The following is a 16391-nucleotide window of genomic DNA, read 5'->3' on the forward strand; positions in this document are numbered from 1 at the left end:
GAATTGCTCTCAGCAATTGTTGGCTATGGGTAAGTAGGAAGAAAAGGACAAGTCAAGTGTGATTCTGAGGCTTCTTGCTTGAGAGACTAGGTGGTACTGGTATAATAATACCACCAAGACTATGGGTGGAGTTTTGAGAGATGATGGATTTAGTTTTGAAGTTGCAGAATTGCTGTACCTGTGGGTCACCCAGGGAAAGGGTGCCTGGGGACAGTTGGCTTTATGGATCTAATGCCCAGTTTCCTCGCTTTTAGAATGTGCCTCGCAGGGAGCCTCTGAGGTGACAGATCTGAAAGGATGGAGTGTCCCATGAAACTAGAGCACAGGAAAGAGCTGGTCCTTGGGAAGCCCAGACTGGTAGCAGGATTAGGGATGAGTTGGAGAGGGTGAGACTAGAGTAGGAAGACTAGCTGGGAAGCTCTTGCAAAAATCTAAAGAAGGAAAGTGTTTTAGATTGAGTGGTGGCAGTAGAACAGAAAGAAGGTGACATGAGAAAGTAGGATGGCACAGATCACGAGGACTTGGCTCTGTGCACGTGGAAGAAGAAAGAGGCCTTCTGGGGTTTTTGTCCTCAAATTCCAGTATCATGGGATGACGGGACCTCTTTCTTGTTCTTTTTCTGGTTCTTGTTTCAGAAACCTAGCTAAGTGTCAGAAGTAATCACAGAGCATATGGTATGACCACCTTAGTAGCTTTTCAGTTTTGCAAATATTCTGTTTTAAAGTACAGTGGAGGATAGCCATGTCCCATGTGCAGAAACCTTTGGATAGTCTCCATTAACAGTAAAGAGAATTGTAGAAAAAAACAGAACACTTGTTGAAAGAACTTCTAAAAGATTTAAGATTTTGGAACTAGGATACATCTTAACCAACGCCATTAGAATTGTCTGTAAGCTGAGGGTAAGCTGTCAATCAAGGTAGACTTACATGTTGCCAGCCTCCCTGCAATTCGTTACACTGGATATATGAACAGTCACTGATGGCCTTGTTGTAGCAAATCTTCTTTAGACGTGTAAGTGCCAAGGAGATATGGTACCTCTGTACATCTGTCTTCCCAGTGCATTGAGCTGCTGTGTTAAAATACAACTATAACCACCACTGTCCACAACGTGCACTCACGCTAACACTCAAGATGCTTGGCAGTTAGACTAGAAAGGGCACAAAACCATTTTTTTTTGTCTGTTTGGCAATTAACCATTCACTGGCTTTTTTTTGTTGTAACATGCACTTCCTTTCTCTTGTTTTCATTCAAGCTGTGTACGCCATGGAAATTAATGTGGAGAAAGACAAACAAACAGGAGAGACCAAGATTCTCTCTGCATCCACCATTGGCCCAGAAGGGGTCCATCAGAGAGGCGTCAAAGTCTATGATGATGGTACCAAAGTAGTGTATGAGGTGCACTCAGGAGGCACCGTAGTAGAAAACGGAGTGCACACATTAAGCTCCAAGGATGTAGAAGAGCTAATTCAGAAGGCTGGACAATCAAGCTTAAGAGGAGGGCATGTGTCAGAAAGGACTGTAATTGCAGATGGGAGCCTCAGCCACCCTAAGGAACACATGCTCTGCAAAGAGGCCAAGTTAGAAATGGTACATAAGTCTAGGAAAGATCATTCTTCCGGGAACCCAGGGCAGCAGGCCCAAGCCCCCAGCACTGCAGGGCCAGAGGCAAACTTGGATCAGCCAGTCACCATGATTTTCATGGGCTACCAAAATATCGAGGATGAAGAGGAAACTAAAAAGGTGCTAGGCTATGATGAAACCATCAAGGCTGAATTGGTCCTCATTGACGAAGACGATGAGAAGTCATTGAGGGAGAAGACAGTGACGGACGTGTCCACTATTGATGGGAATGCAGCTGAGCTTGTGTCTGGGAGGCCCGTCTCAGACACCACAGAGCCCTCATCCCCAGAAGGGAAGGAAGAGAGCCTGGCCACAGAGCCAGCCCCAGGTACCCAAAAGAAAAAGCGCTGTCAGTGCTGTGTTGTCATGTGACCACTTCTTTCTTCCCTTTTCTTCTGGGCAGCCTCTGTGCTCTTCACTTACGTAGACCTCACTGTACCACTAACTGCAATACTGTGAACTGGAAGCAGACACCTGCCTTGCCTTGCAGTTGGATTGCTTTGATCTCTCTTATTTTGCCCCCCTTTCATTTTTCTCCAGTTTCCTCACCTGAGAGACAACGTGCATGTGTGTGCTTCATTCTTTCCAAGAACTTGCTTTTCCTCTAAACCTTTCCTTGTGTCTTCAAGACTGAATCCGTTCTTTACTGCCTGATGGGAATGGACTCTTCAGATCAGCGAGTTATCTAGTAGCCTTAATTCATTTGATGGGAATCAAACCCAGTGGCCCAGGGGGGTTCATTGTGTTGTGTGTTCCTATACCGTGCTCACACATCGCCACGTGGCTGACTTCACTTGCCTCCTTCCCTGTGGATCTTTGCTTTTATATCTTGTGTGGCAAAATGCTGTTGGCTCTAGCTGGTTGCTAGTGTAGCCAAAAGTGGATCTTACTTAGTCTGTCCAATCTAGGGTGATGCTTTTTGCTGCCTTACATAAGCTTTCAGATTACAGTATCGTGCATCTATGGCTTTCCTTCTGTGAAAACTGAAACCGAAGTTGATGTAAAAGAAAAAGAACCCAGTGTTGTCACAGCTGAAATGTAGGGACTGAGTCCATGACCTGCCTATCAGCAGCTGTCTCTCTTTCATGGCTTAACTAATGGACCCTTTGTATAAGAAGCACCATTTTTTTAATTTTCTAAGGACATGAAACAAACATTGATTTAAGCATCAGTAGTGACCTCCAAACTTAGGCAAATCCATGAGCCTTGCTTCTATTCTCTCAAAAAAAAAAAAGAAAAAAAAGAAAGAAAAGTAAATTTTTATATTGTTTTCTTTTTCACGAATATTTTCTGATCATGTTAATCTATTTTCAATGACGGGATCATTTTGAGGAGTATCTCTGCAGTGACCATATTTCTAGAAAAGTCTTTCTGACCTACAGTGGTTGCTGTGATGCTCCCACTTCGTTGCAGACGGTGCTGTAACTGAATTACCTGTTCATCTCACCTGCCCAGTTGATGACAGAGCCTTACTTCTGGACTCTTTTCTTTCTGTCCCCATTAGAAAGAGCATGTTTCCTGTAACGTTAGCATGTAGGTTTATCCACCCCTCAAAATAAATTTTAAAATGTAAAAAAAAATTTAAACGATTAGGAAAGACCTGTCTTCTCAACGTTAAGTATTTAAATTCGTTCCACAAATGCTCATTGAGTAGCACAATAGCTGAGCTTCTTAAAACGTGTTTCTTAAACTTCTGGAGATCTCAGAACATCAAATAACAGTTTTTATTTAAAACGCAAAGAACAATTGTTTAAGTAAAGTCTTAGCAGCCTCCCCCCAAAGCAAACAGCCACACGTATGTTAAAACCAAAGGGAAGCAATGTAATAAAATAATACTTAATAATAAAATATAGGTGTAACCTTTTAATTGATTTTAATAACACAGATATCTTAACTTCATGTTTATTTGCTCAAATACACATAGCATGGTTGCAAATAATTCACAAGATTATCTGTGTTCCATGGAACATAGTTTCAAAAAATATGCAGCAAGACATACTACATCAAGTCCAACTTCTGTGGAAAATAGATGAGAAAATAAATAAGGTAGTCTTGGAGAATTTTATCACAGAACCAACTAAATTTGCCCTAAATAGCTTTCTCGGTGCCAAATCTAACTATTATTATTTTTCATTTCTTGGCTTAAATTATATGTATTTCAATTGGAAAGGAAAAAAAATACTCTTTTATGTTCAAAGTTAATTTTTCTCAAATAATTGAATTTTAATGAGCACAAAGTGAGTCATTTTATCACCAATATGTAAACAAAAAAGTAAAGAGAGAAAAAAAAGGAGCTAAATTCTGCTTTCTGATATGATTCCATCCATGACTTGGTTTTGAATAGTTGATAGAATTACCTCTAAATCTCAGGTCTACTAAAGAAGCTGCAATTGAACAAAACTGCTCTATTATCTAGAAATAATAACTTGGTTTTGCTGCCTATAAATCTGACTACTACTCAGATTCACGCTTCTCAGTAAATTGTCACTTAAGCATCATTAAAATGTTAAATAAAATGACATGCCAGATAAACCTATTTACACAGAAAAAGAAAAGTTTCGATGTTTTAGACAATCTATTATTTTAATTCTTTAAGAAAAGAAACTCTAAAAGATTACCATAGCTGATCTTTTTAAAATTCACTTGGGGATTAAAACTATTCAGTATATTTTAATTTTAAAAGCACAGTGAGTGGAATGGTAGAGTTTAGAACCCTTGGGCTTGCTGTGTGATAAACAGAATCAAGTCTTCTAGGACAGATAATTCCCTGACGTGACCCGCCCTTCCTTCCATAAGTGAACTAGTTTCTCATGAACCTCTCACGACAATGCTACACAGATCTAAAAGACCAATGAAAATCGGCACTCTATCATTGACCAATTAGTATAGGGGTTAGCAAATTATATGAATTAGTTCTCTCTATACTTTTACTATATTAAAGCCTATCTTTTAATGGTTTTTAAAGTAAGATGTGTTACCTTTATCAAAATGATTTGTGGCCACAGTAAATGCAAGTCTGTTTGAATATGGCATATGAGTATATATTTGCATATCTTGCATCATTTTCCTGTCATAATGGGGGATTCAGACTGAGTCAGTATTTTGATGGGATGAGATTTATAATCCCATCTACAGCAACAAGTAACTACCCTTCATAATGAAAATGTCAGCACAGTTGTGATTGTGAGCATTCTGCCCTCCCTGCTGTCATTGGACTTCTCTGTAAACATTTTTATTATGTATGCAATCCCTACCTTCAAAAATACAGGGTATTGACTTACATAACCAAACTAATTAGAGAATCAATAATGAAGCTGCAAAACCATGGTCTTTTTTGAGCTAATGGTTAGTTGGACTTTTAAAATCATATAATTAGTTCTCTTTCAAATGAAAAGAGGAGAAAGAGGGAGAAAAGGAATATTCCATTTGTTTATAAATAAATTTTCAGTGGCATTGAATTAAAGATCCTTTAATGGTTAAAATGATAAAGTTTAACCTTACATATCCTGAAAAATCTTGGTGACTTGTATATCCTTGACTTTTTGGTTTGTTTGCTAGGACAAACTAAGGGGACTTTTATTTTTTTAACCTGTACTTCTTTTACCCACAAGGATATTAATTCCTTATAGAAACGAAAATTAGTTGGTTCTAAAAGTGATTTGACAATGTCCAGTGATGTCATAATATTGGGAGTAGACCACAAGGGGCTAGAGAATTCCCTTCTAGCCAAACCCAAAAGATGGTTTCTTCAGTCTCCTAAGCAACCTACAATTATTAAAAGACTTTTAGGAAACTCAAACAAATTCTAGAGTTCATTTGATTTTACTCCTTTCTGAAATATTAATAGACATGTATCTGCTTCAAATTCTCACCCATTCCATCTTACTTTCTGGCGATAAGTATCTTTTTCCTACATGCAAGTAGGATATTTTATTTTGATTAGGGTCAGGTTTTTATAAAAGGGGTGAAACATAGACACATATAGTTTCCTAGAGATCTCTGGAGCAACGTGTTCAGGCCAAGTATGAAAATAGCTTATTTCTCTTCACTTCTATAGAATTTCATTTCAGGGGACCACAAAATACCCTTGACAATGACCATTTGTTTAATTCCAATGACCGAATAGGTAGCAAAAGAGGAGGGAAGGAATATGGTGATAGAGGCAAAAACTGAACCACCTAACTATTTGTTCCTTTTTATTTTTATTTTTTTTTTATTTTTTTAAAGGAGGGTGCAGCTCACAGTGGCCCGTGTGGGGATTGAACTGGCAACCTTGATGTTATTAGCACCATGCTCTAACCAACTGAGCTAACCGGCCACCCCTAGTTGTTCCTTTTTAAAAAGCATTAATTCTGTCAATTTAAAACAGATAAACATAGACAAAATATGCACAGAGGACTTTTTTGTTTTTGTTGTTTCGTTTTATTATTTTTCAATTACTGTTGACATTCAATATTGTTTTCCATTAGTTTATATTAATTTCAGGTGTACAGCACAGTGGTCCAGCATTGGAGGACTTTTTGTTGCTCTTACTCAAATCTAGAAATTCAGCTGTCTCTATTTGTCACTGGGCCACTACCGCCACCACCACCACCGCTACCGCCCCCACCACCTCCACCCTACACCCCGAAACCCCCCAACCCCATCCACCCAAACCCCACCCGCGTTGTGGAGTTTAACTCACCAAAGGCCCCTCCCTATTCCTTGTGGGAATATTCTCATCTCCGGAAAAGTTGCTTCGTTGACAACAAATTCCAAGGCAAGCAGTTTTATGTTGTTATTGAAATCACAAATTCTCAACATAGTTCAGACATAAGTTTCAGCAACTTTGTAAATATGCAATCTTTTAGGAGCTCCTCAATTTACTAATCAAGGTATATAGAACTCCATTGATTGGGATAGCAACAGAAAGACCCTTTGTGCTGTTGGATAATACCACCAGCACGTACATGGAGTTATGGTACATGTCACAAAACAGCTCTAAGTCGTGAGCAAGATGGGGTCTTTGATTCCTGTTGCCAGTTCACCTTCGTTGTGTAGCCCTCTTCTGGTCTCATCAGGAAAACTTTCCTGCATTTCCTGGGGAAAAAGAAAAGTCAGTCTTTTCTGAGCAGCACAATGTAGTTATGTGTCTGTATTTTCCTAGCTTCAGCAAACACCTTAATAAAATTCCCACTCTAACAAAAACCAAAACACTTATTATTTGAATGTAGAAAATGATAGAATAAAAATTACATCCTGAAAGTTTCAAAGGGCAAGTTCACTGGGGAATCCTTAGACCAGCCTTGCCCGCCCCCTTAATTTTTTATATGACTTAAATAGGCCTCTGCTTCCCCTCTACACTTCAGTTGAACATAAGAAGGTCAGAACTGTAGCGCAAAAAACCTGCTTTCAACGTGAAAATATGTCATTTTGGGGACTGCAGACTTTCTACATCTAAGATCTGGACAGCCTTAACTTTTGTAAAAAACAGTTTTTCAATGCTCTCTTCTACAAAGCAGGAACACATGTTTCCTGAAATTAATGACTTTTTTATATTTTGTGACTATTTTCTAAGTTTCTATAGGTTGAGGTGTGAATGGTCATCTTCTCCCCATATTGCCTCTTACTAGTCACCTGGGGCTCTTTTTTGCAAGTAAGTCACTGCATTTTTATCAAAAGAACAGTACATTTCATGAACCATAAAATTCTCCTCAGACTTCAGGCAGTCCTTCTGGAGTTAAAGAACAGAGATACAGAAAGAAAAGAATTACAGGGTGGCTTTCTTTTTATTTTCCTATGGTTACTGTACTGTATGGTATATATGTTTACAGAATGTACCTGCCTTGTGATGTTAACAAAATGAATGACAAAAAAAGAGTTCTGATGTGCCATTTGAAAGTTTGCCTTAGCGTCGCTGTTTATGTTCTTCTTTTCTGTCCTTTTCAAAAACACAGGTTGTATTCCAAAGCTGTATTAACACAACATTCTCTTCCCCACCCCTACCCAGCCCTCTCCAGAGCTGTGAATTTCATCACAGGAGCCTTGAGGCAGAACCTGGCAGGTCTGGCCCAGTGGGACTAAAGTGGGCATAGCTTGGGCATTGCCTCTGCCTGTGTACCAACCAAATGTTCTGTGTTCTAACCTTAGCCTACAATATCACACTCTGACATTCCTGGGGGTAAGCCACATGTCCTCCTGCAGCCCTTCCCAATGTGAAGGAGGTGAACTTGTGGACCCCTACCTGGGTCTGGGAGCTTAATTTTAAGCACAACTGGCATAGTTTGAAAAAGCAAGAGAGATGGACTTTGAAATGGTGTGATTGAGTCGTAACTGACGTGTGTGCCCATTCATTATAGTCTAAGACGCATAGCATGATATGGGTGGGAGTAAGGAGTACTATAGAAATGCAATATTTTACATTTATGTATTTTTTTAAGGAAAAGTATTTTTATAATTAAATCTATATGCATTATGAAGCTTGAGTTTGAAAACACCCTTGATTGAGTTATTTCTCCATTCCATTAAGTTAACCTTCTGGTGAGTTCTCTAGCACTAGCCCAGACTTGGAGTGGGGAGGGCCATGAACAAAGGTTCCGGGATCTGCCCTTGTGCCACAATTGCATGAAACCCAGTGTTTCCAAACAGACCTAGATTATAAGATCAAACGTTCTAGAACTGTCATTAGAGAAACTGTGTTATATGGCTTGAGAGCTCTCTGGCTACACCTTTAATGATCTTTGGCAAGGAGATAGCTCTTTTAAAACGTAAGCCAAGTCCAGCAATTATGAAAGTCCAACTCGCACATATTTAAGGAGTCATTTCTACATTTGAGGTTAAGAGACCACTCACTATGGTGCATTTGAGTAATATATGTGAAATGGTGAGTCACAAGCATCTGGCCATGTAGTCTATACATACACGTGTAAACCAACAATATAAAACTTACTAGGTATTACTGGGACTGCATCATATTTTCAGAGTTAGTAGAGACAGGAAAGAGTTGTCTTTATCCATTCATATAGGAGATGCTGAATATTTAGAGTTCTTGGATTTTCCCCCCAATTTTCTGCCAAATTCATGAGTTCCCATCTCAGTCACACTCAGTTTCATGAGCTTCACCCACACCTGCTCCTCTGTCTAGCTGACAGAACAGGGCAAGCTTCAGAGTCTGTGCACCACTCCTGATAGACTGTTCCCAGGCAGCATCTAGGGCTCTGAAAGACCAAGATCCTTTTTCGAACAAGGCCAGGTCATAAATACTCTCTCCATTTCAAGAAAAATAACCCCTCTGATTCCCATACAAATCATTTTAATTCCTTCATCTCCAGAATCTCTCCAACAGACCCAACACAAGCCCCATTGCAAACTAGTGTCGTGGAGACAATTTCCAAAAATGAAAGAACTATGCAACTGCCTGAAGGTGCTAAGGGAGAGCCAATTTACTGTAGTTTCTTATTACTATGGAACCTCTCAGTTTCTAGATGAAGTGGGCAGGGAGCCATCCAGTCTCTTGGTTTTGCAATGACTGTCTTTATGTATAAAGAGGCCACTGGGCAATGCCTGACCTGAACTATTCTGTGTGCCGCTCCCAACTCCAATTCTGTGATACCCTATTCTGGCAAGTGGAAAGAGTTCTATCCTTTGTGGGGTTCTGGAACATTCTTTCCTCCTCTCAAGCTCCTGACTTACTAGAATTAAAATCATGCAGGGGTTCCAGAAAATGTTGTGCGTGATGCAGCTTTTCAGTGAATGTAGGTTGTTGATGGAATTTTCAGCTTTAGCAGCTTACTCGGGGTGAGTGACATCTCTGTAAATATCTCCATTTTGTGGTTGGTTGGGGGGTGGGGTGGGAGCCTGTCGTGCTTACTCTGAATTAGACTTGCTGGGCTAGCTGCTGTACTTTGTAACCTGAAGTGTACTTTGACTGTTCTGTTTCCTTCAGATGAAAAACAAAACAAAAACTGACTTCAGAAATAACACTGCCAGCGACAGCCGATGCTGTACTTGTAGCTTCTCTCTGTTCCTCTGTACAGTATTAATAGACAATAAACTGCCTTTTCACTGCATCTACCTCGGTGTGTCTGTGCCCCGATTCTTTCCCTTCTCACCTGCCACGAGTGGACATCAGGCCAGGCCATGTTGGGAGCACCTTCGACCGCTCACTAAAACTAAACAGTAGTCAAACTTGAGTATGCTTCAGAATCACCTGTATGTGGAAGCTCAGTCACACCTCTGGAACTCAGATTCAGATTCCTGGGTCGGGGCCTAGTAACCTGCATTTTTATTAATGTCTCTAAGTGATTCTGATACATGTGGTACCTGGCCCATCCGTGGATTTGGGTGTCCCTCCGTGGGAATCCCTGCGGCCTGCATGTTCCAGCTGGTTTCCATACTAACTAATCCAATCTTCCAACAGTTCTTCTCTCTCACCTGCTCTTGCACATCTGTCTCCGCACCTGTTATCCTTGTAAGCCCCCAGCTGCATTGATTGTTCCCATAGGTCAAACTCAGGCTGCCCCTTAGGGTATGTGGTAAGCGTTCATGCAATGCGGTCTTCTAAATAAGAGCATCTGAAGACACATGGGGACATTATTCTTTTTCTTTATTATTGTATCCTCTTTACCTAGAATAGGGTCAGCAAATTTTTTCTATAAATGGCCAGGTAGTACATATTTGGGGCTTTGTTGACCAGATGTTTTCTGTCACAACTACTCAGCTCTGCTAGAAAGCAGCCATACATTATACATCAATGAATGACCATGGCTATGTTCCAATAAACTTTATTTACTAAAATGGCCTTTGAGCTGGGTTTGGCCTTCTAGCTTGTAGTTTGCTGACCTCTAGCCTCCAACAGAGCCTGGCACATAGTAGGGTTTCAATAAAAAGTTTAAAAGTTATTGCATGAAAGAATGAACAGAAGGCAGATGTGATCCCACCTGTAAAAATGTCACAGAAAGTTGTTTTCTTTGAGGATATGAAGTAAATGAAATCATTTGGGGAATTCTTATCTGTTTGGGTTCCATGGTGGATATTTTTCTTTTGATGTCTTTATGCATGGAAGGCAACTTTAAAGATTGAAACTTGAATGGTGCTTTATAGACTGGTCAAACTGCCTGCTGAAATGAATGAGAGTTTCAACTCGTAGAAAGCTGAGGAAGTGCAAGGACATCTTGTCCTTGTCAGAAGTACTGGTGATAATAGAACTGGATGGCCCCTTGGCTTCTAAGCATGTGGTCCAAGTCTTTGTGGAGCTAGATTTTGTCTGATACATCCTACACAGTGAGTGTAGATACACAGGGCTTTCATTAATTATTCTCTTCATTAATTGAAATATTCTTTATTGTGTGGATATATAGGCTGGAACCATGATAGCACATTACACATCCCATAACTCTAGGGCATACCAACAGTGACACAGTTAGTAGCTTATGAAAAGCTGTGTGCTTATCTTCATCCCTGTGTTGTTGTGGAGTTGAGGAAATTATATGTATAAGCACTTTGTAATTATATATATAAGCACTTTGTAAGCTGGAAGTAGATAACAAATGTTAGTGTACTTCTGATGAGAAAGTGTTGGTCCCTGTACCAAAGGTCTCACCTTTCCTAAATGTGAAGATTGTAGAGTGTTCAGGTGTGTTTCAGAACCAGTTTATAGGGAAGCTGCTTTTTACTTCCTTGGGATGGTGACTGACTGCTTTTGATTATATCAAACCATATAAAATTGCCATTTGTAGGTCAATATTGTTGAATATTGACAGTTCCATATAGTTCAACCTAATCATTCTATTCCAGGTTTTATTTCCCATCATGGAGGGCAAAAGATTACCAGATGAATTCTATCCATAGCAAGAGGAATTTAGATGAGAAAATAAGGACTTTGGGAGGAAATATAGTTCAGTGCTATCAACATAGAAGTAGGAATTTCCCCTGGGTAGGTAGGGGGAAATTTACATCGGCCTTATAAGGTAGACATTGCTTTACATCGACCCTATGAGGTAGACATTGACATTATCCTCCTTTATACATGAGGAAACTGAGTTACAGAAATAGTTAGAAGCTTGCCCAATGTAGCAGAGCTAAAAATTGGGGGTGGGAAGACAAGTTTTGAGCTCAACTCTCTTTACTTCCTTCCACACAGAGGCTCTGTGTCATGAACATGATGTGGGAATGCAACTAAAAATGGATACAAAAAGATTTGGCTAATGGGGCCATCTTTGCAAAAACAAACAAACAAACAAAAAAGACAAAATGTCACCAGTTCTCATTTGTACCTTTACACACTTGAGCAAATGCTCTATAATAACACCGCCCTCTGGAGGATGGGAGGTGTCTCTGCAGCACTTCCTAAAGAGAAGCAGAGGGTGAAAACACCCATTGTTGTCTTATTGGTTCATGAGGCATCCTGTTGTTCTGCTTGACAGTTTTTCCTTCCCCATTCATAAAAGGGATGAACAAAATTGCCTAAAACAACCTGGAAAGTCTGGGAGTGGTTGGTCCATCTCTGAATAAGCACAGGTGGCATCATTGTTGTGATGGTCTTATTATTATTATTATTATTATTATTATTATTATTATTACTATTTTGCCTATGTTACAACAGCTAAGTGGAACAGTGCCTGGTGGCATTGTGCAAGTGCCTTTTGATCTAGGTTATATCACCCTCTGCAGCCACCAATAGAGTCTCTCCAACAGCCCAGCTCCTCTCCTGTTTTTCTCAAACAGTGTCAAATCTTCCACTTCTCGGACAACACACAAAAGCAAACATTTGCTATAAGGCTACAAGATCTCAAGAGATCATCTAATGTAGAAATCACAAAATAGTTATCTACATGATGAATCTGGCCTACAGTTATGTTTGCTTTGCCTGCATAGTGTTTTTAAAATCATTTTAAATTTATTGTCAATAATAATAAATTAAGAGAATTCTCAAGGTATGGATTTCCAGCTTTTCTTGACATTTTAGAGGTGTTGTCAATAGAGGGCCTGTTTTCCTGGCTGACAAGTACCTGTAGTTGATGGTGGCTGCCCCCTTTAGAGGAACCATGTTCTCTTATTCACCGTCGCCACCACCACTTCCTGTTATCTTACTCCTGGCCAGCTTCCTTTGTTTATATCACTGGCCTGGCCCTTGTTGGCATTTGAGTGTGCTATCCCTAATCTACTATAATCCACTCATTTTATGGCTGGGTCAAATGAGTCCAAGGTATAGATGACACTTACCCATGACAAGATAATAGCAGAACCAGAACTAGAGATGAAGTCTCCTGAATTCCATTGGAAGAATGAAGCTTTGTGCTGTGTTTGGATTTGAATCTGATAGAAGCATTTTAAATTTTGAACAGGCTGTAAGCGGAAAGCCAATATCATCACCTGGTGTTTTTGCTTTTTAACAGAAGAACCCACAGGACTTGTATAATGATAGAATGTCACAGGCTGGTGAGCTCCTTTCCAACTCAAGAGGAAAAACAAAAATCCTTTTCCTACAACAATTTATAGTGTATAGATTATTCTACTCTGTTTCTCAGGTTAAATGAACAATGTAATGTTTTCAGAACTTTGTGGTATCTAGTGCTTCATGGTGAAATGTTTCATTCCTGGAAAAATAAACAAAAACTCTGTAGTCAACAAATGAATAGTTCTGGGGGTTTCATATTTCTTCTTAGGAAAAATAACAAGAGGCAAATCCCATATATACTTCAATTTAAATGTGATTTTCCCTCCCCTCCAAATCCTTAGTCTTTTACCTTTCTCCTGAGATGTGATCACAAAATAGTAATATTCTCTAACGTCCATTTCCTTATCTTACTAAGAATAATAATCAGCAGGATGTAGGACAATTCAAAGAACTGATGAAATAGGAATCTTTCTTCCCATGGCTTGTTATCTAAAACCAATGTGATCTAGTGTTTCTAGTGTCCTCTCTCTCTCTCTCTCTCTCTCTCTCTCTCATTTTAACGAATGGCTAGTCAAATTTAAGATGATAATTACGTTTCCCAACTGTTTTTTCATTTCCAAGTTACTGAGTATTGAAACATGAGCCATGGAACTACCCTTTTCCAGCCAGGGTTCTTAGGTCAGCCAAGGACAGCCTGAAGGTGAGATAAATTCTGCAGTCAGTGTGAATTGTTCATACTATCAGAATACACAGTCTTAAATTCCGTTTCTTAAGGAGCTTATTTCAAAACAGAAACAGAGTACACTGCCTGGTTCAGTTATTTCTTCTTTCCTTGAATTCTGACTACATCTTAACTATACTGAGAGACTCAGTGTGAGAGTCTGTCATATAACTTAACTCAGTTTTTCCTAAACTTTGACTTTTGGGTATCAACTTGAATTAGTTTTGTCCAGTGTGTATACCACCTGTGGGCCATTATTTAATATTTTAGCCACTTCTTTGACTTAAATAGACTTAAAAAATAATTCTGTAGACCTAGCTTAAATAGGTAGCACACACCATAAAAGTAACTGTCAAAATAAGTATAAATCGACATTATTAGTAATTTCCAGCTGCATAGCGTTGCCTAACAGTATGTACAAATACCTTTGACCAGCTCTCTCATTGTTAAAGGAGAGAATAGCAGGATTAGAGATGTCAAAAAATATACCTCCATCTTTTTAATATAATCAGATGGAATGAAAGAATCAAAATGTTAATAACTTTCTCACCATGTGTTTCAGTGTTGTTTAATGTCATGCTCTTTTACCCCCAAAATTTGGTAAACACTGCCCTGCCTCGTGTATTCCCTTAAAAAAATCCCAATTCTCCATTTTCAAGGTCATGATGAGATACACAAAGTGACTCTCTCAAAGTGACAGGAAGTAAGAGCAGAAATACCGAGCTGGGATTCAAACCCAGGTCGGGGTGACTTCAAATTGCTTCTGATACACCAGGTGCCTGTCACTCTGCTCCTTTTATAAGGAATGAATTGAATTCATCAGCAGCAAACTTAAACTCTCCAGTAAAGATCTCCATCATTTAAACAAATAAAAGTAACATCTGTTCCAGCTACAGCTGTCTCTGGCATAAGCAGTTTTTCACTGATGGAGGCCAGATCTAACTGGGCTCCTTCGGCTTTACTTGAACAAAGTCAATTACATGATCAGATGTGACTTTCCAGGTAGGGGAGGAAGTGATGTAACATATAGGGCCCACTGATGGGTCCGACAGCTAGCTCCACTGTAAAGCACTCCTGCCTTCAGCTTCAGCATGTCCTCTGAGCTCTAGCAAGCTGACTCCTACTCACATTTCTTTGTTAACTCTTGAAGTCAGGAATTTAGTCAGTGCAAGCTGTAAAACTGGCTCAGCTCTAGAGAATAAGCAGACCTTAATGGAAAAAGAACCACTCAACCACTCGGGGACACCACTCCCCTCCTCTTCTTTTCCCTCCCCCCTTTAAAATATATAAATAGACTGGCCTCATTAGGGACTAATGTCCGATGTCTTCATGTCCTACTCTCTCCTGAGTGAGAAAAGCTGACATTATAAACAGAGCATTGCACTTATATTAAATTTGCTATAGTATGTCAAGTGGCAAGAGCCAGTTTTAACTCTAAGGATTATCGACTTTAACTCCTTGGAACCAGTAACCAAGACCTATTATTCCCTGGGACCAGGCCTGTTCTTCCTTGAGTTTTCGCCAGTTAAATCCAGCATAGTCCTAAACTCGTGGTATAGGATGAATGTTTTACAGTGTCGTAGCTGGGATCATGGACGAAAATGGAAAGGGCAGGTCCAGTTGTTCACTAATAACCGCATAGAAAGGTGCCTTTCACCTGTATGACCCTATGTCCCAGTTGGCACGTTTTCCCCGCCTAACTCTCAGTAGTGTTCCAGTTTGGATGATAGAGCTTATGGTCATGCTATCTCCCGTATGCAGATTGGCATCTCTGCTTTGTCAGCCATCCCCACACCTGAGACCAGTCTTTCCTTTCCTTGAGCCTTTGGCAGTTCCCTGTGATGTAGAGGAGTGTTCAAGGCACAGCAAGAGCTCTTTACCTAAGTAGACCATTATGAAGGATCAGAGCATCTTGGGACAGTCAGACATCACATCAAAGCATTTCATTTTTTTCTTTGCCGTTTATGATTGGTTTCATATTCCTATGGCCACGCAGTGAAAAGGAAGAGTTAGAGCAAGAAAGCAGAACTCAAAAAAAAAAAAAAAAAAAAAAAGAAAGCAGAACTCCATCAAACCCGGAACTTACTAGCCAGAGAGACTCAAGAGAGAATATTGGTCCCTGGCCTATGCCATTTGCTTGCTGCCCACAGTTGTCAATCGAGGAGATTCACTGTTGTGTGTGTGCAGTTATAATTAGCACCAATGCACGGGAGGGAGGAGGGTGGCTTAAAGTTCTTTGCAAATGCACATTCATCCAACAACCAAGAAACACACACAAGACTGTGCGGGTGCTGCCCAAGGCCTGCTGCACAGTGGCTTAGAGTTCTCATTCTCGATCCAACTGCTATTTTTTTGTACCTGAGTTTCTTCATGTATAAAGTGGCAATAAGGGGTAAATCTCTTGTGAAAGATTTTGGACACTGGTAAATATGGGCAGAGTTAAAGCCTTAACTATGTATTAGGAGTAGTAACAGCAGCTTTGAAAGCCAGAGAGCACCCTAAGAATAGTGTAAAGCAGAGCTTAATAACTGTCACCCTTGGGGCAAATCCGGCCCCCTACCTATTTTTGTAAATAAAGTTTTATTGGAACACAGTTATGCCCACTCATTTACCTATTGTCTATGGGTGGTTTGTTGAATAGTCAGGAAAGGAACCTAGGGTCCACAAAGCCTA

At 39.9% G+C, this 16391-nt stretch overlaps 1 protein-coding gene across 8 annotated transcripts in view; it reads left to right on the forward strand.

The window, feature by feature from the left end:
• Positions 1-16391, forward strand: part of PALM2AKAP2 (PALM2 and AKAP2 fusion) — a 412810-nt gene that overhangs the window by 230233 nt on the left and 166186 nt on the right. For 2 of the 8 annotated variants that reach the window (XM_081065501.1, XM_081065497.1), the window contains one exon: positions 1253-1948. The exons of 5 other annotated variants lie outside the window; for them this stretch is intronic. In XM_081065501.1, coding sequence (XP_080921627.1) covers positions 1264-1948 — 685 coding nt within the window. In that variant the 5' untranslated portion in view covers positions 1253-1263. Of the gene's footprint in view, positions 1-1252; positions 9666-16391 lie in introns of those variants that run through there. One more of the 8 variants, XM_081065500.1, reaches the window with a different exon arrangement.

Source organism: Rhinolophus hipposideros (genome assembly GCF_964194185.1).
Source record: "Rhinolophus hipposideros genome assembly, chromosome: 11".
In the NCBI taxonomy this organism is placed as follows: Eukaryota; Metazoa; Chordata; class Mammalia; order Chiroptera; family Rhinolophidae; genus Rhinolophus; species Rhinolophus hipposideros.